This window comes from Leopardus geoffroyi, chromosome C3, assembly GCF_018350155.1.
Source record: "Leopardus geoffroyi isolate Oge1 chromosome C3, O.geoffroyi_Oge1_pat1.0, whole genome shotgun sequence".
Taxonomy (NCBI): Eukaryota; Metazoa; Chordata; class Mammalia; order Carnivora; family Felidae; genus Leopardus; species Leopardus geoffroyi.
In genome coordinates, this window is record NC_059338.1 from 77,425,659 (window position 1) to 77,450,185 (window position 24,527).

Below are 24,527 nucleotides of genomic sequence, written 5' to 3' on the forward strand. Positions count from 1 at the left end.
GAGAGCCCTTAAAATGACACCATAATCTAGACAGACCACCAAGCCCAGATAGCAAGCTGATAGTATTTAGGACCCCTTTCATTTTTTTTTTTTTTTAATTTTTTTTTTTTCAACGTTTATTTATTTTTGGGACAGAGAGAGACAGAGCATGAATGGGGGAGGTGCAGAGAGAGAGGAAGACACAGAATCGGAAACAGGCTCCAGGCTCCGAGCCATCAGCCCAGAGCCCGACGCGGGGCTCGAACTCACGGACCGCAAGATCGTGACCTGGCTGAAGTCGGACGCTTAACCGACTGCGCCCCCCAGGCGCCCCAGGACCCCTTTCATTAAACGGATAGCCAGGCACTTGCTATTACTTGGACATATGATCTAACCAAAGGCTTGCCTTCCCTGCTTCCCTTCTACCTGTAAAACTGTCCGTGGGTGCCCTGATCATGGCCACTGTAGGCCATAAAATGTTACTTCTGACCAGAAAGACCCTCCCTTAACAGCAAACAAAATAAGCAGTACAATGTAGATGAATTTCCCTGGGATTATCACGTACCTCATGACCGGATGGCCTTACTGAAGACCTCATTAACGTATCAGCAAGGATTGGGTATTTTCGTACAAGATACACAGAATTTCTAACCAACTGACCAAAATATGGTTCCCTTTCCTCCATCCAGAACAGATGAGTCAGAGAATCAAAGGAACATCATCTGAGACAGCAATGCTTAGTGAGTAGTTAACCTAACCTGGCCCACAACAGAATCATTTCAAACCCCGCCCCCTGAAAATTCATTTTGAGGTTCTACCCTCAAAAGAGGCTGTATGGGAATCTTTATATTTAACAGCATCCCATGTGTGTCTGATACACAGCCATGTTTTAATCAAATAATTTAATAAGCTTCCTTGATTAACTCAGATAATACACTCAGGTTCCCTAAATCTCAGGTTTTCTACACATAAAACAAGAAAAATATTATGTACCTTCCATCATTTTTGCAGGGAGAACATGGAGTAACGCCTGTAACATGTTTCACAGAGTGCCTGACTCACAAGCAGACAGCAGCTATTTTTTCTTATAAAAGCCTTTGTTTCGATGGACTTTTGTGTGGGGAGGCTGGATTTTGTGTAAATAACTTTCTTGTCGGACACAATCATCGTCTGACCTTTTATGGTAAGTGACCACTAAATGCGGACTCGGTTTTCAGTAATGTCAATCTTTTCACCACGACAGAACAACAAAATGGTAACAGAGAACACTGTCGGGGATAGCACGGCACAAAACGTGAATGCTTCTTTCAAAGGTGGTATATTTGAGAAAGTGATCGATAAAAACAACTCCATTAACTTTAACTTCTTAAAAAAGGAGGAGGTTAGCGTGAATACATCCAAGGAGAACAACTGTGTGTTGGAACGCTAAGCCATTATTAAAGCGTTTAAAATCGACTTGAACCTGGTAAAACATAAAGGGTATCAAATGAAGGGCAAAAAGGGCAAATAAAGGTGTATACTTTATGAACTCAACCATGTGAAATACAAGCTTACAAAAAAGGCCCAAAGGGACTCCTCTAAAATGCCAACAGTGGTCCCGAGACCACAGATAACTTTGATTTCTCTTCATGGGAATTTCAGTCTCACTGATCTGTCTGCCAGGTGTTGTATCTACAATCAAAACCACAGGTATTGCTACTTCATTTTACAAATGAATGTGATAGTTACAGACGTACGTGTAAGACACTGCATGTTCTGAAACTGGCCCGAGTGACTCCATTTTTGGCCATATCCCAGACTCACCGCCTTCTACAACGTTTCCATATAACTTCATTTAAGATCCTAGCTAGCTCTTATATAATTTGTATTAATACGATGGATACTCTAAAGGTGGATTATACAACCTGTCTCCAAAAGCAGCCATTGTCTACAACGAATGTTACCTTTGCCTTGTCTCGCATGGAACCTTTTCCAAGGATGGACATTTTTGTCAAGGTTTCTTCTTGTAAGCGCTTCAGAGAATTGCCACGGGGACCCAAAAGTTTCCCCACAAAGTTGAACTAGGAGAAAACAAACAAACCAAATTGGTAAGTCATATCTGAAAGTAATTTATTAATCTTGAACGTCAGGAAACACGACAGTACACTGCACATTACTAATTAACGTCAGATATTTAAGTTCCTACTATATGCATCACACTGTAATGTTTTTCACAAACCCCATGTAAAGTAAAAAAACCAACCATTTCAATGATGGCTAGATTTCACAAATTATAAATGAAGCTAATTCCCAGAATTCCTAAGTTGTTGTCCTGACACTTTCAGTAGGCATCTGACATGAAGCACAAACAGTGCTAGCATGAGGATGTGGGTGGGGAAGAGGTAATGTGCACTGGGCTGGTCATTATGGAGCATCTGGGTCCTTCCACCTGGTCAGTCAACCAGGGAGTGCACTGGCCTAGATGAGTTCTCAAGCAGTCAGTGGCTCACAAAGCTTTATGACAAAATTCATCTACCTCTTCTATTTTTTTAACATTTATTTATTTTTGAGAGACAGAGAGAGACAGAGCGTGACCAGGGGAGGGACAGAGAGACGGAGACACAGAATCAGAAGCGGGCTCCAGGCTCCAAGCTGTCAGCACAGAGCCCGATGCGGGGCTCAAACCCACGAACTGTGAGATCATGACCTGAGCAAAAGTTGGATGCTTAACCAACGGAGCCACCCAAGTGCCCCAACATCTAACTCTTCTAAAACAACAAGCTTTGGAAATGTTGACAAAATATTTAGTCTAGATTCTACGGGGTTCTTTATTTAACAGGCAGCGTAGAAGTGAATTCATTAATGGCATAGATTCTGAGGCTACACTGCTGTCGTTTTAAGACATGGTTTTCCATTTACCAGCTGAGTAACCCGGCTAGTAACTGCATTACCTAATCTCTTTGTACCTTGGATTCCTCATCTACAAAATGAGAATGGCAAATGACAACACAACCCACCCTCATAAGGCCATTAGGAGGATTAAATGGGTCCATATAAAAAAACCAGAACAATGCTTAGCACGTAATAGATAATAAATATATCTTGAATGAAAGGGTATTTCATGAATGAAAGGATATTATTAGGAATTTCACACAACTGTTAAAAGCGTTACTATGATTAAGTTGTGAATATTTCTTGTTCCCAAAAGGAAAAGTCAGCCCTACTGACTAGGCAATCTTTGGCAAGATTGCGGACTACAAACTTACGCAGCTGCTGCTTTGGTATCAGCTCTCGTCCACAATCTATGCCACTGCTGTGCTGTTGCTGTTTTTAAAAGACAATTGTTCCTCAATTTCTCTATGGAAAGTGAAGTAATATTCTTAAAATACGAGCTTTTAAAAAATCAAAATGGTATTTTTTCCTTGCTCACTTTTAATTTTATTAGTCTTCAATGAAAACTCAAATAACTACAGTATTTTTAACCTTCAAATTAAATACTTTTTTTAATTTAAAGTCAATTACTTTTTAAAAAATAGAAATGATACAGAGTTAAAAATATCAAATAATACAACGTAGGAAAAAATCAGTGTCTCCACCCACGGATCCCTACCTTATTTCTTGGTTCCCCATTTGCTCTGCTTTATCTTTCTGGAAATTCTTATGTGTCTATCAGGATCTCCTGGTTTGGAACTCTAAATTTCTCTCTTATTCTTCCTCTTTCTCTTTCACCTTCTCTCTCTCTCTTTTACTTTCTGGGAGATTTAAGTATATTTCCTACATATCTATTGATTTTTTCATTTTTGCTATCAAACGTTTAACTACTAATAGCATTTTCTTATATTTGTTCCTTTTTTACAGCATTTTAAAAATATTTTATGTAATTGATACAAATTCTTATCTTTCTGAGGATTTTAATGCAGTGCCCCCTTCCCCCAACTTGGAGCTTATAGCATCTGCTGCTTCCAACAGATTCATGTTGTGTGAATTGGTCTCTTCCTACATTATCGGCTTTCCTCAAGTGACCAGTAATCCCCCCTGCTGCCTGCTCTTAAAAATTTAAGGTTGCAGCTCAAAAACATTACCTGGACACCCTGGAACTCCCTGATCTCCCAGGAGGAGGTATCAGCCTGGCTGCTGGAATTTTGGGATTCCCACTATGAGCTACGTACACTTTTATTTAAGGGAAATAATGCCCTCATTTTCCAGTGTGGCATCTCTAGCCCTCAGTTGAATCCATCTGGGTCTCAGAGCCCAGAGTTTCTTTATTCAACCCCTTCAGGAAATCTCTAGTCTGCTGTAGGTTAAGAAGGCAGATGCCTGGCTTCATAAGCTGGGAAGAGCATCCAGTGGTCTAACTACTACTTCTTTTTTTTAATTTTATTTCTAGAGAAAGAGCATGTGCTAGCAGGGGAGGGTGCGGAGAGAGAGAGAAAGAGAGAATCTCCAGCAAGCCCCACCTCGGCACGGAGCCTGATGTGGGGCTCAATCCCATAACCCTGGGATCGTGACATGAGCCGAAATCGAGAATCAGATGCCCAACCAGACTGAGCCCCCAAGTGCCCCTAACCACTTCTCACATAAGCTCTGAACCAAGTCTCCACTGCAGTTCTGCCCCTAAATCCACCTTCTCAGTAACTGGCATCGAGGATTCCGGAGTTTTCTCAAGGTGTTCCCACACTACTGACCAATTTTCTGTGACACTTTCTCTGGCCCTGTGAGCTTGGATTCTTCTTTCTCTGCTCTCCTAAGCCATTACCATTTGTCCATTTATTTTGCAGCCACTGAAATCTCACTCCAGTCATTGGCCTATTGTTGCCTCGCCCTTCCATTCTTGTCTTTGAGGATCTGTGCCTTTTTACTTCATTTACATTCATTTTGGCAGGTTTCAAGGATGGCATGAGAATAAATTTATGGTCAAACAGCCATATTTGCATCACGTCTTTAGTAGTTAAATATTTCCCCATTAATAAAAACTAAGAGGTCTTAGAAATCATCCAGTCCAAACATCTAATTCTATACTGAGAAAACTGAAGCCCACAGAATGGTAGGATTTATTCAAGGTCACTTGTAAAACATAAAGACACAGGCCTCTACATACAGAGGAAAAACATTTTTATGATTTCATATGCCTTCAGGAGTTTCTTTCTCCATTTAACTTCTATTAGTCTTTCCTTCACAAAAAGTACATAAATGAGTACTTTGGCAAGCAGAAGATTTTCACCGACTTCTCTGTTCAAGCATGTATTGTGCAGGAGTCACGTGTCCCAGGTCAAGTCCGCCTCACGGGTGTCGGACTTCATCCACAACACAGGGACCTTAGGACCCACCGGCGGTGCCGGTCATATGAATTAAATACGGAAATGTATAAAAAATCACCTAACAGAGCAACCAATAGATGGTGCGTATCCTATGCCAAATGGGTAAGGAATAAATTGATGAATTCAGCTATTATGAACATACATAATTTTATGTGAACAACACCCACCGGTTACTACACACCGACTACCCTCCGACGGCAATGCATACTGAACCGGCACGGCCGTGCCCAGGTCTGCGGCTGAGAACTGAGAGCGCGGACCTCAGCGTCCTTAATGCTGACTCACAACGACGGCAGTACGCTCGGTTGCTTGGTCGGGTTCTCAACCCCTGATTGCATCACCTTCCCGAGAGAATCTGGAAATACTTAGCATGTTTGCTTGTCACGCTGACTGTAGGTCACTCCTGGCACTTAGTGGGCAAAAGCCAAGACTATCACACATCAGAAACGGAGGGGACTGCCCTTCACAATGAAGGAGTGTCCTGTGTAAAATGTCAACCGTGTCCCTACTGAGAAACACCGCTGGGGAGAGGAGCCACCGACTCCAGTCCCTCTCTACATCTTGGGCTTAAAGCCCTTGCTGCTCCTTCTTGCGATTACACGATCGGTTCCTCCGTGGATTCTCTAAGGTGCCATCATGTACTTCAACAAACCAAACCAGCAAACCATAAGCCGCCCAGGTGGGTACCTACAACAAGACGAGGCCTAAGTGATGCATGGGCTGCGAAAGCCTCTTGCATCCTTCAGACAACACGAATGGTACAGGAGTTGGGGAGCACGGCTGTCTCAAGTGCCCAAGTTCTAGGACACGCTGGTGCTCCCAGGCCACAGCCTTCTGAAGCAGCGGGGCGCCCTCTTACCAGCAGTGTGGCCACGGCAGTTCCTTAGCCTTCCCAGTCCCCAGTGTCACCATATTTGCCCCAGTGGAGGCTGCAGCACTGAAGGGTTATCAGGAAGATTAAAGCACATCAGAAAAGTGTGCCCCGAGGATGCCGAATTTAACCAGCCCCAGTGCTCCTAAAACAGTGATGATGAGGACAGCCTGGGGCCCTTTCCCATTCCTGGGAATGGCTCCCTGCAGAGTTCCTCCTCCTCAGGGGATTTAGATAAGGCCTGTAGATGATTCCCTGTTCACCTAAGAGCAGGCCGACCCAGACCCTGGACCTTCCCATTCTTTGCCTTACAAAAGATTGGCCAACCTGTCTGTCCCCACTGACCAGCCAGAAAACGTCCTCTCACCTCACCTGATCAAACTTCAAAGAAGTTCTCGTTTTCCTCACGTCCCTAAATGTGACCCACAGGCAACCTGGGCCAGCACACAATCCCTGAAGGTCCCCCCACTTCCAGGCACCAGCCTCAGGGTGACCGTTCTCTGACCTAGTGTCCCATCATGCTGTTGCCACACCCTCCTGGCCTTGGGCCCGGCTCCCCTTGTGCCCGCTGACTGCTAGGTCGCTGACAGATCTCAGGAGGCTCAGAGCCCCTGCTATTACAAGTCCCCCTTCCTGTTCTTCTAATAATAATTTTTTTAATGTTTATTTTTGAGAGAGAGAGAGAGAGAGAGAGAGATCATGAGTGGGAGAGGGGTAGAGAGGGGGAGATAGAGGATCCAAAGCAGGCTCTGTACAGACAGCACTGAGCCCGATGGGGGGCTCAAACTCATGAACTGCAAGATCATGACTTAAAAGCCAAAGTTGGACACTCACCCGAATGAGTCACCCAGGTGCTCCATAATAATACTTTCGTTTTGTTTAATGTTTATTTATTTTTGAGAGAGAGCAAATGGAGAAGGGGCAGAGAGAGAGGGAGACACAGAATCCGAAGCAGGCTTCAGGCTCTGAGCTGTCAGCACAGAGCCCAACATGGGGCTTGAACCCACGAAGTGCGAGATCATGGCCTGAGCCGAAGTCGGACACTCAACTGACTGAGCCACCCAGGCACCCCCCAATAATGCTTTCAAATAAAATCTTTCCTTAACCTAAGTCAGGATTTGTTTTCTGATAACCGGATTTGTAAATGAGAACTTAATACATTTTAACTTTCATTTTTTATTAATAATTTCATCTGTCCACAGATTTGAATAAGAGGTGAAAGTATTATTTCCAAGATCAATGATATTTTTCCAGATGCCAATTAGTACAGAACTATATTATACTACAAATTTTATAACTGTAAATAGGAAACTTTGTGCAAACGATTACAAAGGATAAACCAACACAGAATAAGTATATTTGAGTTTCACTGCATAACGTGTAAGATCCCGTAATGATGTTCTTTGTTGGAAAAGACCAAATGTTTTTCTGAACTAGCTTTAATTGACTTAAACTATATTTGTGACAGGACACCGCTCCTTGGGGAACAATTACACATAAGCTGTCATTTCATAAACAACTAAGCCTCAAGAACATGTCACGGTCTCCATTAAAAGGTTCCCTTAATTGGGTGCTCATCAAAAAGTTGGTTAGTCCAACAAAGGGATGTTTTATTGACCTCCAACTGCACACTAAAACTGAACTTGTAACCTCTGCCAACATAGCCTCAAACGTTATGTTCCAGAGCTCCCCAGCCCAGTAAACGGCCCTGCCGTCAGCGCCCTGACTCAAGCCAGAAACTTCCGCGAGGGCAATGAGGAGACCTTTTGTGTTCACTGGTCTACCACCTGTGCAGAGGGAGCATTTAATAAATGGATTCATTATATCTAACAATTTCACCTCCCTGCGTCCCTTACACCTGTCTATTTTTCTGCAGACGCCACAAACTCCCAGCCGAGGCCACCGTCATCGCCCACTGTGCCCGCTACGGAAGCCTTTCTCCGTGTCAACCTCGATATTCTAAATCAGCACAGCACTCTTCACACAAAGGTCACTTTGGGACATTCTGAGTAAAACACAACTCCCAACAACCTTCTGAATGAAGTCCTGATGTCCCGACGCTGCTGAGAAAAGCCCCTCCTGACCCAGCTCTTGCCCACCTCTCTGGCTTCTCCACTTCCCTGCTCTTGACTTCTGCCAGTCTGGATTTTGCGCGGTTTCTCGAAACTACCACATCCCAAGAACTACCCATTTCGGCTCAGATGGGAGAGCTGGAAAGAACGAACATCACTCTTGCCCTTAAAACCCGAAGAAAGCTGGACAGAATGCAAGTTAATGCTGAAGTCCCAGGGCAAACACCAACCGCACCCAGGGCAGGGTACAGGCACCTGCTGGGAGAAACCAGACTCAAGCGCCTGCTTATCTGGGGCGGGCTCGCACCAGGGCAGGAAGCCCTGAAGGCCACAGAATTAGAGGAGCTGACACTTTTTTAAAGGTCTTCAGGCAGGAACTCAACACTCACACCCCCAGCCTCCATGGGCCCACAGGGGGATCAGGGAAAGACTCAGCAGCCACTGCTGAGATCTGCTCAGACCCACACCCTCATCTGCAGGAGCAAAGACAACAAAACCACTCACCACCCCCCCCCCTTTTTTTTTTTAATACTTAAAGATCAACAAAACATGCAGTTAGGTCGGCGTCTGCCCTCCGTACTGTCATTACTGCTGCAACACTGGTGAAGTGGCCAACTTGCTCTAGGTGGAGAGTGGAAAACCCAGGAGATGACGAGCCCATCCATGGTGAGTTTCAGGTTTCAGCAGCGGCAGCCGGGTGACAGACAAGTGCAACTTACACGCAGACCACCGCACCTACTAACTGCCAGGAAGCGTCCACGGAGCCCCTGGTGTTCACGGTGGGCTGGCCTGTGATGGTTACAGGGAAGTGGTGTCCTGTGCAAGGACACGGGGACAGAGGACTTCCTGCAACGTGAACAGTAAGTGCAAAGGCCCTTGAATTCGAAGGCGCTTCCAAGAACAAGGAGCTGGGAGCCTGTGGGGAGCAGAGCTAGTCTCGGCTGGGAAGTCAGACACAGGGTAAAAAAGACGGGCATCCAGCGGGTCTTGGAGGCCCTAAGAGTCTGGATTTAATGTTAAGTTCAGAATGTAAATGCATTCTGGGTGGTTTCATTTTCAGTCTGTATTCTGGTCACTGCTTAACTGTTCCCTATTGATATGAACCCCCTCTGTCAACAATGGCAAACTTTACCCAGTGGGAAGAAGGGGGTGAAGTGAGCGTACTGGCAGTCCCTGCTCTTGGCCTGCTGTCTCCTGGGGCCACAGGTCTTGTGTGGCAGGTGCCTCAAGCACCCAGAGCCCACACTCTCCTCCTCCTGCTTCCCCACGTGACACTTAGCATATCGCCTTTCGTGTTAGATTCCTGAGAAGAGGGAATGTGTCATACTCAACTCTGAAAGCAACACCTTAACTCCCGTCTCCATTCTTAACAGTCTGCTACACGCGTAGTCAGGCATTTATATATAAAGGGCACTGAATCAGCAAAATCAACAGAATACACTAATGAGCCCTGGGTCGGGGAATCTGGTCTCCTGGCTACTACTGCCTGAGAAAGCCATAGCTGTATCAGCAGTATCACAAAATATAAAACTCTTTGGCACAACAGGAAAAGAATTTCATAACGTCAAGTTCTTTCAGTGGCAGAGTCCCTCCTGCTCACCACGCCAAACACATGCATAAGTGTTACGGGATCTTCCCCAATAGTAACCGAATTCTTCCACACTCCCTTCGCATTGGCTGTTCTTAAATGCACTTGACCAGCCAAAATGAAATCCTGGGATGAACCTGACACCTGCTAAAAGCAAGCCCTTTGTCCATTATGGCTTTCTCCCCTCCCGACCCCCTGACCTGAACCCTGCAGCCTTAGACTGTGGCCAGCATGTGCCTGCGCGGGTTACTTCACCAGTCCTGCCCGGCCCGGCAGCGAGAAAGCAAGACTCAACAGTTACGCTTTAATGCTACCTTGGTTATCTGTAACTACACAGCAGACTAACCCAAAACTTAACAGCTTTAAACAATAACCATTTATTTATTTGCTCATAATTCAGCAACCTGAGCACCGTGGGGGAGCGCTGGCAGGCAGGCAGACCAACAGGGACTGACCAACCAGGGCTGGAGGACCAACAGGCAGACCAACCGGGGCTGGAGGACCGAGTCCCAAGACGGCTCATCCCCACCCCTGTTCTGCAGGAGGAGGCGGTCAACTGGGGTCCGCAGTTCTTGCTTTCAGTGATTCTCCCCCACCTGGGTATCCTGGGCTCTTGCTTATCAGGGTGACCTCCAGGGGGCAGACCTTTCACACCGATACACAGTTTCGAAGGTCAGAAAGGCAGACGCTGGCGCCCGTTAGCTGGCATACATCAGCTCTGCTGCAAGTTCTGAGGGGAATGAGCTGTATGGTCAGGAGACACTCAGGAAGGGCACTGTGCAGGGCGTGGGTACAGGGAGCAGTCCCGGGGGCAGAGCACCACCACACCTAACAGTGACAGAGCAGTCCTTTAGCAAAACGTTAAATTTTCAAAGCCTCACATCAGTCTTTTTTAGACCTACCTTATTTTCTCTGAGTGTCGGGGAGGGCATGGGCAGAGGCTGTGACCCCCTGAGCGCTGAGACTCTGCCTCATTCATGCATGCAATAACCCAACAACTGCCCACAACAGCACCTCGCTTCCTGCAGGCCATCAGTGCTCCACGCACTCGTAGAAAATGGTGACTGTCAATCAGAATTAATGTCCAGAGAACACTAATCACTAACCACGATGTCACCTAAAGAAAGCCTAGAGTGTGTCACAGCAGCACGACGGAGGGTGGCAGACCTCCGGTATATGGGTCCTAACTGGCCACTGGCATCTTGTGATTAAGTGTCTTATAAAATCTAAATGTTCATTAAAATGCTTAAAAAGACATCTGAAAACAACCACAAATTAAAAGGGTGCTAGGGCTCCTGGGTGGCTCAGTCCGACTGAGCATCCAACATCAGCTCAGGTGATGATCTCATAGTTCATGAGTTCTAGCTGCACATTGGGCTCGCTGCTGACAGCTCAGAGCCTGCTTGAGATTCTCTCTGTCTCTCCCTCGCTCTGCACCCCCCCCACTCTCTCTCTCAAAAATAAATAAACCTTAAAAAGTAATAGGGTGCTGTCTGAGATAAACAAGGTAGTTTAGTTCTACAGAGATGGGTCTGAAGTAGGATATGAGACACAAAAGGGAGAATATGAAGAATTTCTAAAAAATGCTTGGATACAGCATGAAGTATACAGCTTATTAATTTAAGAACTAAGAAGATGTGGGGCACCTGGCTGGCTTAGTTGGTTAAGCATCTGATTCTAGATTTCGGCTCAGGTCATGATCTCATGGTTTGTGGGATGGAGCCCCACATCAGGCTCTGTGCTGACAGTGCAGAGCCTGCTTGGGATGCTCTCAATCTCTCTCTCTCTCTCTCTCTCTCTCTCTGCCCCTCCCCTGCATGAGCACGCTCTCTGTCTCTCTCAATAAATAAATAAACTTTAAAAAATTAAAAAAAAAAAAAGAGCTAAGAAGATGTAACAAAGGAAGGAGGGCCAAAAGGGAGCAAGCAGGTCACCAGTGACAGCAAATGTGGATGCACCCTTGGCTATTTCTCACATCAGGCAGCAAAGAATTATCCCCACCACTGGTCCTCACACATCACATGGAGACACACAAGTACACACACACGCACTCATACGTGTGTACATATGTGTATTAGTGTATGTATGTATAAACCCGTTTAAAAATTCTGCATCTGTTCCATTACTACTACAATACTTAGGGCAACAGATTCCGCATTAACGATAGATGAAATAGTTCCAGTATGAGAAGACTCTTCTTGTCATATCCAACTGGATCACAGTTGCTCTTACTTTGTTGTAAGGCTGAGCTTGTACTAAGCACAGGGGAAGGATCAACACTGCCATTTTTCTTGCTCATTTCAAATGTATTTTTAGACCTTCAATTCAGTTTCTTCTGCAATAATCTTTGCCCATTTAAAGTAAGTTTAACTATCAGCAAAACTAAAAGGGAACCGATGGAATGGGAGAAGATATTTGCAAATGACCTACCAGATAAAGGGTTAGTATCCAAAATCCATAGAGAACTTATCAAATTCAACACCCAAAAACAAATAATCCAGCGTAAGAAATGGGTAAAAGACATGAATAGACACTTCTCCAAAGACATCCAGATGGCAAACCAACACATGAAAAAATGCTCAACATCACTCATCATCAAGGAAATACAAATCAAAACCACAATGAGATACCACCTCACACCTGTCAGAATGTCTAACATTAACAACTCAGGCAACAAGAGATGTTGGCGAGGATGTGGAAAAAGAGGATCTCTTTTGCACTGTTGGTGGGAATGCAGGCTGGTGCAGCCACTCTGGAAAACAGTATGGAGGTTCCTCAAAAAATTAAAAACAGAACTACCCTACAACCCAGCAATTTATCCAAGGGATACAGGTGGGCTGTTTCAAAGGGGCACATGCATCCCAATGTTTCTAGCAGCACTATCAACAATAGCCAAGGTATGGAAAGAGCCCAAATGTCCATCGATGGATGAATGGATAAAGATGATGTTGTGTGTGTAATCCACACAGTGGATTATTATTCGGCAATCAAAAAGAATGAAACCTTGCCATTTGCAACTACGTGGATGGAACTAGAGGGTATTATGCTAAGCAAAATTAGTCAGAGAAAGGCAAATATCATGTAACTTCACTCATGAGAACTTTAAGATACAAAACAGATGAACACAAGGGAAGAGAAGCAAAGAAAAAAAATATATAAAAACAGGGAGGAGGACAAAACATAAGAGACTCTTAAATATGGAGAACAAACAGAGGGTTGCTGGAGGGGTTGTGGGAGGGGGGATGGGCTAAATGGGTAAGCGGCATTAAGGAATCTACTCCTGAAATCATTGTTGCACTGTATGGTCATTAACTTGGATGTAAATTAAGAGAAAGAAAAGAAAAGAAAAGAAAAGAAAAGAAAAGAAAAGAAAAGAGAAGAGAAGAGAAGAGAAGAGAAGAGAAGAGAAGAGAAGAGAAGAGAAGAGAAGAGAAGAGAAAAAAAGAAAAGAAAGAAAGAAAGAAAGAAAGAAAGAAAGAAAGAAAAAGAAAGAAAGAAAGAAAGAAAGAAAGAAAGAAAGAAAAGAAAAGAAAAGAAAAGAAAAGAAAAGAAAAGAAAAGAAAAGAAAAGAAAAGAAAAGTTGAACTAAGACTAGGTAATGCCATCCATGAATCCCTAACAAGGCACATACAACAGCTATACTCCCTAACATAGTGAGAGCTTTTGCACTGTGGGATTCCCCCTTTACCAGAGGGTACTGTCTCAGGGTGCACACAACTGCATGGCACTTATAGGAACCACGTAATGGATCTAGCATTAATCTATGTACTAAATATGAAGTTTACTTTCTCAAGTGGAGCATGGGCTCTGGAGGCAGATTTCTGTGGGATTCAAATGCCTGTTACTTAGTAACTATGAACCTGTAGCAAATTACTTCTCTATTCTTTAGCTTTTTCAAATGTGAACAGGAGATAATCATTTCCTCCGAAAGTCATAAAGATTAAGTAAGTTAATACATGTAGGATGCTGGAACAGTGTCTGACACATAGGAAACCATAAGCTACCTACACACTAAAACAGAAGTTCCAGCACCAAATATATTGTGCACACATCCCTCTTTGGAAAACATCACCCACGCATTTGCTTTCTTTACAGGGGAAAGAGAAACCCTCAAGAAACGCGTTTTGTTTATGATCTCGCATTCCTCTGACTCCTGCCCAAAGGCAAGAACAAAAAGGAAAGAGTAAATGAGGTCTGTCTGACCTGCCTGCACTTGAAAAGAAAGACCAGATCCCTGCTTGTATTAGCTCTATGGGCCACTTTGGATTCCAGTGATTTAACTACTAACCCAATGGTTGAATAAATCCACATTTTCGTTGGTATCCCGAATACTGATCTTATTTGAATTAAACCAATGTCATAAATGCCAAATTCCAAACAATAGTTAAAATCTAATAACAGACTTGAGACCATGGCATCCACACGAAACGGAGTGGTCTCTTCAGAGGTAACACATTTATTCCTTGGCATAGCTAGTAACTGAGTCAAGCTCTGGATTACTGACAATAACTTTCATGATTCTCCTAATCGCCTCTAAGAATAACAATTGCTTTTACAGAGATGAATTTCCTAAGAATGAAAGTCATTCCAAACTTGTGTTTGAATCAATCATTCCTAAATTTTAAGAGGAATTTAACAACGGAAGACCTTTTATAATGCAGAACACCTTCCACTGTATATTCTAGTTGTTTCTGTACCTCTATGTTATAAGTCTTTCAAGGCTCCCTCCTGGCTATATAAAATCCTAATGCCCACGGTACAGAGCTAAAGGCTTCCCAGACTACCTACTCCTCACCATTCCAACGACTGCTATGATCTACTATTCCCATTAACTATACCATTCTGGCCCAACAGTTTACTCTGCCCTCCCCAGATCTCTGCTTGCTAACATCCTGAGCTTACACTTAAGGACTAAATTTAATTCCATCTGTAATTCTTCCTCTAAAAATAGCAATTTTTTACATCTTGAAATTCTTACAGTGTCTGACTACCTCTCTTATGTTAACTCAGTATTTACCCTATATTATTTAGTGAAATGTACTCTATTTCTTCTGTTAGAGTATAAATCCTCTGAGAATAATTAGGACCCATACTGGATTCATCATTTTCCCTACATAACAGTTTCTTAAGAAATACTTGTGGAACTCAGTTTATTTTATCCCAAACAAAAGGGCACTAATCAACCCAGTTTTTATCAATTTTCTTTGCTACAGAAATTACTGTGACCTATTAAAGCCAGAGGAAAATATTATTATTTAAGTTTATTAATTTGCCAACCACAAATCAGTAAGTATTACTGGTAGCAGTTGAGATTATTTGGTGTTGCCACATTGACTATGATTTTTAACATCGTGTTTACTTCCACGTGGCAAAGAGCCCAACTAATTTAAACCTCAGCAACTCTAAAAATCAATGAAGTGTACAAGGAACTTCTCCAGGAGATGATATAGGCAAAATCCATACACGCAGGCATACACAAATAATGGACAATGTGAAATAATCTACACACCTCCTACTCTATTGGCTCGGGCTGAATTATAGTCTTTGGGTGAGTAGATGACAAAACAAATACAAGAAGCAAACTATCTGGTATATTAATGAGTTTGAAGTTATTAGCGAGAAACTCCGAGACCACACCGGTCTGGCTGCCAGGGTGGGGAATGAAACGGAGGGTGTGAAACTGCAGGCAAGAAACCAATCTGGACGAGAACCTGTTACAGAAGATGGGTTAGGGAAGACAGTTAAGGAGTGGTAACGGAATGCAGACATAGAGACGGATGGTAATGAACTGAGGAAGTAGAAATAATAAATGTGTAAGTCACGGTATCTCAAGAGTGAAGGGGAAGGAGGTAAATGAAGGAGGAGCCAGTAGACAAAAAGCACACACTCATTTCAGGCGCGGGCACTTAGGTACACGTCTGTCATTCAGCGAAATAAGGAACACAGGAAAAGGTCTACGTTTGCCAAGAAGGGGAGGAAAGAAGGTCATTTAAGGGCCCACCAAATCTAAGCAGGATGTGGGATATCCAAGTGGAGGTGTCCAGGAGGTGCCTGGTCTGATGGGCAGGGGGGAAGAGAGGGAGGGAAAGAGAGAGACACAGAGGGGACACATCAGATGTCAGAAAGCTAGAATATGACTTACTATATGGCATAACACAAGAGGGACCGGCTCCTAAACCCGAGTTCTTACCTCTCCCTAATGGCTTCTCAGTATCAATGTGTCCCTTGTTTCATGTGATTATGTGTCAATTACTTGCCGTGATAAGATAAAATTTCATTGTTTGGTCCGTGGTATGAATTTCTGCCATTTTACCCCCCTGGGCAGGGAATCCTCGAAGTGAGGGCCTATGCTTGTTCACATTTCCTGTATCTAATGCCACCACAGTCCAGGGATTTTCAGTCGATCCGACTTGGTGGGGCCCAGAGCCAAGAGTCAGTACAATACTATTATTTAAGACCTGTAACTCAGTAGTAACACCCTGCCAAGCGCTAGAAAGGATTTTACCTTTTGGCTCAGCAACACACAGACCTATCTATCGCTCCTCAGAAAGTAAGTGGTGGCAGGATCCAAGATTCGCACGTAACAATACTTATCACAGACTCTGATTTCTAAATATGCTGTGTTGTGACCAAAGTACACACATGGTAGCACTTCCAGTCTTTCACTGCAATGCAATTTTGGGGACCTACATATAACCACATTTTATGATTATTTATCTGGCTCAACAAAACAGTTGTAGTAATAATAATAACCCCCCCAAAACAACATGAGTCAATTCTTTCAAGAACCCTTCAATTTGTGCCTGGCTGTTTTTGGAGTCCACTCAGCGAATCTAAATCTAAGTTCAAGGGCTGCTTTCCAGGTCAATAAACAAGAACTTCAAAGAGAGTAAGGGAAAAGTTACTACATCAGATTTGAAATTCCCTCATAATGGTTTCTGAATGCTATCTTATTTGCAAATACCAATTTAAGTAACTAATTGTCATGACACCAGCACGTGTCACAAGATCCCCAGGGCCTGGCCGGGACCTCTGGGAAAGAAGGAAAGTAGCCTCTACAGGTGCATCCCTCCCTCTCTACTTACGACCACACAGCCCTCGGCTCCCTGTGAGGTGTGGGCTGTTAAGGTGGCAGGAGAAGTTTGGCGGAGAAGGCAGTGTGCGGTCAAACAATGGCCTGATGGGCCAGTGTGTTCCCTGAGGTTCTGGAGTCCAGAGTCGCCTTCCTACTTTCTCATGGGGTCCCGAATGTTAACGCCTACCGGGAGGGACAATAGCAGCGACTTATCACAAATACGTGTCTTTGAGCAATTTGTTTCAGTATCGGGCTTCCTTCATGTCAACAAGTTTCAAAATCTCCCACTAGCCAGCCATGTTAATTTTGGCAACGGCACTTATACAGCGAGAACTAATGTACAAGTACATTACCACTTTATTTCTACAGGTAAACTAGCAACTGGACACCAAAAACAGACATTATTTTCACATAAATCCTCTGGAAAAAAATATCATACATGCCTCTGAAAATCAATTAGGAGTCACAGAAAAGGCAAGTTTTAACATACCAATACGACTGTCAAAATACTCACTACTGTGAGAAATTTTTAAACCCATGGAGACTTCTACGGAACAGAAAATTTATGGATTTTTTCTTGTCTGTAACATGCTATGAGGGAAAAATGCAAACCAGTTTCAAACAAGAGAGTTTCCCTGCGCTTTAATTCAAACTCCAGGAGGGAACATGTTTCTAGAAGTTACTTCTCTCTTCTCTCTCTCAAAGATCCATAACCTAAGAGCTTCTGTGAAAGAGCAAATGTATCGAATTTAAAATAGGCACGTAATTAGGAAAACATTCAATGTAACCAACCATGTTGATTAATATAATGTTGCCTGAAAACAGAACGTATGCATTAGAATGCTTCGGGGTGAAACCACAGCTACCAAATTCAGCAAATTAATAAACCTGTCTTAAACGTGTAACTGAAACGGACAGAATCGAACTTGGTTCACTAAATCTTAATCATAGGGCAAAGGTATCCTCCAGACTGACAGTCTCAGGGCCATTTCTTCCCCCAAATGGAAGTATTTTTTATCCCAATTATAAAAGCTGCACCAAATCGCTGACCATTAAAATACGGAAACACGTAAAGCAGAAAACACACATATCCTAGCCTCTGGAGAACAACTGCTGTTGAGTCAAGTCGTTGTTTTTTTCCAAATAATTGTCCAAACGGGTTACCGTCAGCTTTCTAGGTCGCTCTTTTTTTTTTTTTTTTTTTTTTTTTTCACTCAACACGGTCACAGACCGCTTACCACAGCAGGAGGGCGTGTATGCGTGTGTCGTGCCACACGGAGGTGGATTTCATCTCAGCTCGCGGCTCATTCTCCAAGTGGTTCTTCCACCCCAGCACCACTCTGCCCGCGCCACGCCCTCTGCTCAAAGGAGCCCACCTCATCTCGTCACTTCCTGTTCGAGCTCTGCAGCCCTCACGGGCCCACCCCACCCCACGCTCCGCTCTCCTCTCACTTTATCGCTAAATCTTCCGGAAGATCCGCACCTCTTCCTGAAAGTAACCTGTTGAGCCAAATAAAGCGGCTTCCGGTTTTGCAACTGCCCTCCGCCCTGTGTTTCCTGGTCACGGCCACCCCTCTACCTCGGCCCGTCTTGCTTCTGATTCTAGCCAGCTCGGCCAGCCACCCCCCCCCCCCCCCAAGAGAGGCCACCTTAGGGAAGGCTTCTCTGAGGGTGTCAACATGACCCTCCCGGGGCACCCCAACACTGAACCTCGCACGCTGCGTTACAAACGTTGAGCTGTGCGACTGCGCTCCCCGCCAAACAGAAGGCCCCATGACAAAGAAACGTGTCTTAGTCACTTCTGTTTTCCCGGTACAGTAACTGGCTCACAGAAGACCCTCGATAAATATTAGATATGTGAATGGACGCACGGACCGAACGATGAATGAAACAGAATAACAACAACAACAAAGGAACGTAAATCTAAAACGCAAAGCGTCTGTCGGTTCTTAAAGGCAGGGCACCCTGTTCCGATGGTGATTTGGCACTCACACCGCCTCTGGTCGCTGCTCAGCACCAAGGGTAAGGGTTTATCCACCGAAAGACCCTGGACAACAGTTTCTACAGCTTTAAGTCTTAAAAAAAACAAAAAACCAAAAAAACATAAAACACTGTTTACTCTGAGTTTCATACTGCACAAGCTCTGCCATATGACGCAAGAGTGAAGGTGCTTTGGCTCTGAGTGCCAAAGACTCGCGTTCAGGGCTGTCCAGTGAAGCAGGAGCAGAAGTGGTTCATTAAGAGAAAATGTTCAGCTGATGGAAATCCTTTGATTACATGCAGTTTCACAAGTAGCACTTCCATCCTACCCGGAGGCTGAAGGTGTTCGGTCACTGGGGCCGCGCGTCAAGCTGGGCTGCCCCCAGAAGGCCAGACGGCCGGCCTCCTCCAGCCCAGTCTACTTGCTGACACCAGCGAGAAAGCCTTTTCTTAGAGCTGGTGCAAGTGCCACACTAGCCGTAAACGGAGGCCTGGCTTGAAACTCCTGTGCTCAGCTATGCTAAGCAGAAATCTCCTCCCTCGGCACTCTGAAAGCGGCGGGCTGCTAAGCAGCCAAGTCCGATAGCGGAAGTACTCGAAACAGTCTCTGCTCTGCATCACATGCAGAAATCCTCATTTGTCTTCCCCCACTCTCATCCAAGCTGACAGCGAGATCTTATTTCATATACTTTTATTCAATTCGCTCGTGTACAGCAAAGTATTAATTCCAGATTAATCATCTACTGGGCTATGAACTATTTAAAGAAAGGGAGGGGCGCCTGGGTGGCGCAGTCGGTTAAGCGTCCGACTTCAGCCAGGTCACGATCTCGCGGTCCGTGAGTTCGAGCCCCGCGTCGGGCTCTGGGCTGATGGCTCAGAGCCTGGAGCCTGTTTCCGATTCTGTGTCTCCCTCTCTCTTTGCCCCTCCCCCGTTCATGCTCTGTCTCTCTCTGTCCCAAAAATAAATAGACGTTGAAAAAAAAAAAAAATAAAGAAAGAAAGGGAGAGTCTGCTCATCGTTCTATCTACTGCGTATTGAGCACCTCGGGTATTGAGCACAATGATCAATTTATAAAGGCTTCCATGAGCCATGTTTTGTTTAGTAATGAGTCTGCCTATGAAATGTCCGCAGCGTAGATTTCTCTTTACCAAAAATGTACATCCTCAGTCCTGCAGGTATGGCTGTGTAGGTTCCTAACAGGCTGACCATCTATACTGTAGTTACATATGTCATATATATACATAATATATATGATATATATAAATGTATAGTATATATAATATATAATATAATATAATATAATATAATATAATATAATATAATATATAATATTAGTTAACTATAAATTCTTCAACTGTAAACAAAGTACAAAAACCAATTATCTGACGCCTCTGGAGAATGACCAAAACAAGGGGATTCTGAAAGGGAGTCAAAGCTCCGAAGAAGGGAACAGCCTGGGCACATTTACTGATGTTAGAGTTTTTAGCCTGAGTGGCAGAGTCTGAGGCAAGCACAGTGAGGAAATGTGAGGGAGGGATATGAGGAAAGACAGCCGGAGATGAGGAGCCTCCAAGTTTGTACAAAAATGCACCCAAATCTCTGGTAACCCCAGGACCATGTATGCCAAAAACAAACACAAAAGTCAAACTAAGGAAAGAACAGAACTGAGATCTGTATGCCACCCAACAAGTCTGCGGTCTTGGATCCAAAATTACCAACATTCCTCAAGAAACAGAATAGAATCCAGTGTTTTGACAAGATAACACTCAAAACACCCAGGATACAATCCAAAGTCACTCACATGCAAAAAGTTGTAACAATATGACTCATTATCAAGATAAAAGCTTATCAATTCAGGTCAAATACAAGATGACTAAGATTTTAGAACTGGAGACTTTAAAGCACCTATGTTAACTGTGCTCAATAACACAAAATAACGTTAACACCTCTAACAAATAAAAAGCAGAAAATCCCAGCAGAGAAATTTTTTTTACACACACATTTATATATGAATCAAATAATAAATTCTGAAACAGATCATTACAATACTTGATATAAAAAATTTATCTCATGGGCTTACCAGAAAAATAAAGATAACATAGGAGATAATCCATGAGTTTAAGATAAGGCAGTAAATAATCCAATCTGAAGAGTGGGGGATTGGATGGGGGAAACTATATTAAAAGAGGAAAACGCCACAGGAACCATTTTGAGAATATCAAAAGGTTGAATACATATGTAACTGCTCTCCAAAGGTGGGGAGAGAAAGGGTCATAAAAAAAGCATTTAAAAAAAATTATAGCTGAAATATTATGATGAAATGGACAAATCCCTTTGGGGGGGGGAAGAGAAAGATCACAAAAGATTAAAAAATTCTCATTAATGTCATAATTAACTATGAACTGAATTATGGGGTGCCTAGGTGGCTGACTTGAGCTCAGGTCATGATCTAACGGTTTGTGGGTTTGAGCTCCGCATTGGGCTCTGTGCTGACAGCTCAGAGCCTGGAGCCTGCCTCAGATTCTGTGTCTCCCTCTCTCTCTGCCACTCCCCTGCTCACACTGTTTCTCTCTCAAAAATATATAAACATTAAAAAAAAAAAAAATTAAAGACCCTGAATTCACCATCAAACTTCAGGCCCATATAGTTTCACTGCTGAATTCTATCAAATAATGAGGACAAAATAGCACCAAACTTATATTCTTTGGGAGTAGGGAGAGGAGAGGAGAGGAGAGGAGAGGAGGGGAGGGGAGGGGAGGGGAGGGGAGGGGAGGGGAGGGGAGGGGAGGGCAGGAAAGGGGAAGGAAAGGAAGGAAGGGAAGGAAGGGAAGGGAAGGGAGAAAAATGAAAAGAAAGGAAAAGAACAAAAAGAAACAGAAAAAGAAAAAGAAAGGAGTACTTCTCACTTTATCAATCTGGCATAACACTAAGATCAAAATCTGATAAAGATGTTATATGTGAAAAAAATATATATAGGCCAGTATTGCTCATGAACACAGATGCACTTGAATCCAACAATATATAAAAGGGATAATAATAAGTAGGGTTTAACTCAGGAATGTAAAGGTGGTTTAATTTAGACGATCAATCAGTAAGATTCACTACATTAACAGTGTAATGGAATAACATTCTGTGTTCATTTCAATAGACATAGAAAAGGCATTTAACAGAATTCATCACCTACTCAGGATCAAATCTCTCAGCAAAACTAGCTAGAAGGGGACTCCCTCGACCTAACAAAAGGCATCTACAAAAACTCATGGCTGTTACCACTCTTAATGCTTTCTACTTTGGGAAAAAGGGAAGAAGGTCTAATCACACTACTTGTACTCAAGCATTAGACAGAGATACTAGCCAATACAATAAAGCAAGCTAAATAAATAACAAGCGTAAAAACTGGAAGGAAGGAAGGAAGGAAGGAAGGAAGGAAGGAAGGAAGGAAGGAAGGAAGGAAACTTTATGTAGGTGATAAGATTACACACACAGCATATCCTAAGGAATCTGTGAAACAACTCACTAAAACAAGTGAATTCAGCAAGGTAGCAGAATACAAGGTCAACTTACAAAGTTTTATACTAGAAGGTTAAAAATTAGAAAACAAAATTTTAAAATATTCATTTTACAATAGTATCAAAAAACATAAAATATTTAAGAATAAATTAAAAAACAAGTAAGACCTTTATCTTGAAAGGTACAAAATGCTGCTGATAGAAATTAAAAATCTACAAATGGAAAGATATACCATCTCAAGGAAGAGAAGATTCAATGTTGCTAACATGTCATATCTCCATAAATTAATCCACAGATACCGTGCAGCTGCAATCATTAACCCAGCAGAGTCTTTTGTGAAAATTAATGAAATAATTCTTAACCTTACGTGGAATTGCAAAGGACCTCTATCTGAGCTATCCTGAAAAAAGAAGGACGAAGTTGAACAGGCCACATCACTTAACTTCGCGTCTTATTACAAAAAGCTACAGTGACGGAGACAGTATGGAAGTGGTGTAAGGATCCATGAACAGATGATCGACGTGAAAAAGACACTGCACACAAAGGACTCTCGCTTACATAGTCCTATGATTTTCATCAAAGGTCCCAACACAGTCAGTGGGAGGAAAGCATCTCTCAAACAACGGTACTGGAAAGCCAGATATCCATATGGAGAGAACTTCTGACCTTTTAGTATCACAACATACACATAATTTCCGATGTACCACAGACCTAAAACTAAAAGCTATAATGGTAAAGCTTTTATTTTATTTATTTATTTATTTTTTAATTTTTTTTTTTCAACGTTTATTTATTTTTGGGACAGAGAGAGACAGAACATGAACGGGGGAGGGGCAGAGAGAGGGAGACACAGAATCGGAAACAGGCTCCAGGCTCTGAGCCATCAGCCCAGAGCCCGACGCGGGGCTCGAACTCACGGACCGTGAGATCGTGACCTGGCTGAAGTCGGACGCTTAACCGACTGCGCCACCCAGGCGCCCCAATATAATGGTAAAGCTTTTAGAGGAAACACAGGAGACGAGATTTATAGCTTCAAGACAACGCTAACATTCCTTTGAGGTCGCCAATTTGTTAGTTCACAGAAGGTAATAATCATAAAAGAAAAGAAAAAACCTGATATACTAGACATCATCAAATTAATAACTTCTGCTGCTCACAAGACACTAGGAAGACTATAACAGGAAAGCCACAGACTGAGCCAAATACTCACAAAACATGTCTAACAAAAGGCTTATATCCAGGACATACAAGAAAGCTCCTACAACTCAATGATGAGAACACATGCATCCCATTTACAAACAGGCAAAGGACTCAAAAAGACACTTCAAAACGGAAGATGCGTGGGGGTGCCAGGGTGGCTCAGTCAATTAAGTGTCCCACTCTTGATCTCAGCTCAGGTCATGATCTTACGGTTCGTGGGATCAGGCCCCACACAGGCTCTGCACTGACAGCGGGGAGGGAGCCTGCTTGAGATTCTCTCTCTCCCTCTCTCTCTGCCCCTCCCCTGCTCACACGTTCTCTCTCTCAAAATAAATAAACATGAAGAAAACAAAAAGATACATGAATGGCCAGTAGGTACGTGAAATGCACACATCATCATTAATCATCAGGGAAATGCATATTAACACCACAAGAAAATACCAATATACAATGAGGATGGTTAAAATTCAACAGATTGAGAACATCAGATACTGATGACGACACAGAGCCACCACACCTGGCTGGCACTGTTCCTGGAAATGTAACAAGGTACAATCACTTTGGGGAAAAGTATGGCAATTTCTTGTAAAATTAAGTGCATAGTAATTTAAATCTTAAGTATTTCCTTGAAATAAAAACATATCGTCACAAAATGTGTGAAAACCTGTATGAAAATGTTCACAGCAATTTAATCTATAATTCATTTGCAACGAATAAGTAAATTGTGGCATATTCAAGTAACAGGACTACTATTCGGCAATCAAAAGAAATGAACTACTGATGTATACAAACAGTAGGCATAAATCATGTAGTACATGAACTCTCAAAAGAAAGAAAAACAGGATGAAAAGAGTATCAACGTTATCAAGTCATGCCCAATCTAAAATGATCAAGATTTCAGAATCAAAGAGAGACTTTAAAGCACCTATCATAATCATGCTGAATAACACAACA

General features: G+C 43.1%; 1 protein-coding gene across 2 annotated transcripts in view; it reads right to left on the reverse strand.

Annotated features, from left to right (window-relative positions):
- KHDRBS3 (KH RNA binding domain containing, signal transduction associated 3) overlaps positions 1-24,527 on the reverse strand; it is a 183,113-nt gene that overhangs the window by 93,561 nt on the left and 65,025 nt on the right. For both annotated transcript variants that reach the window (XM_045453580.1, XM_045453581.1), the window contains exon 3: positions 1,923-2,039. In XM_045453580.1, coding sequence (XP_045309536.1) covers positions 1,923-2,039 — 117 coding nt within the window. The remainder of the gene's footprint in view (positions 1-1,922; positions 2,040-24,527) is intronic.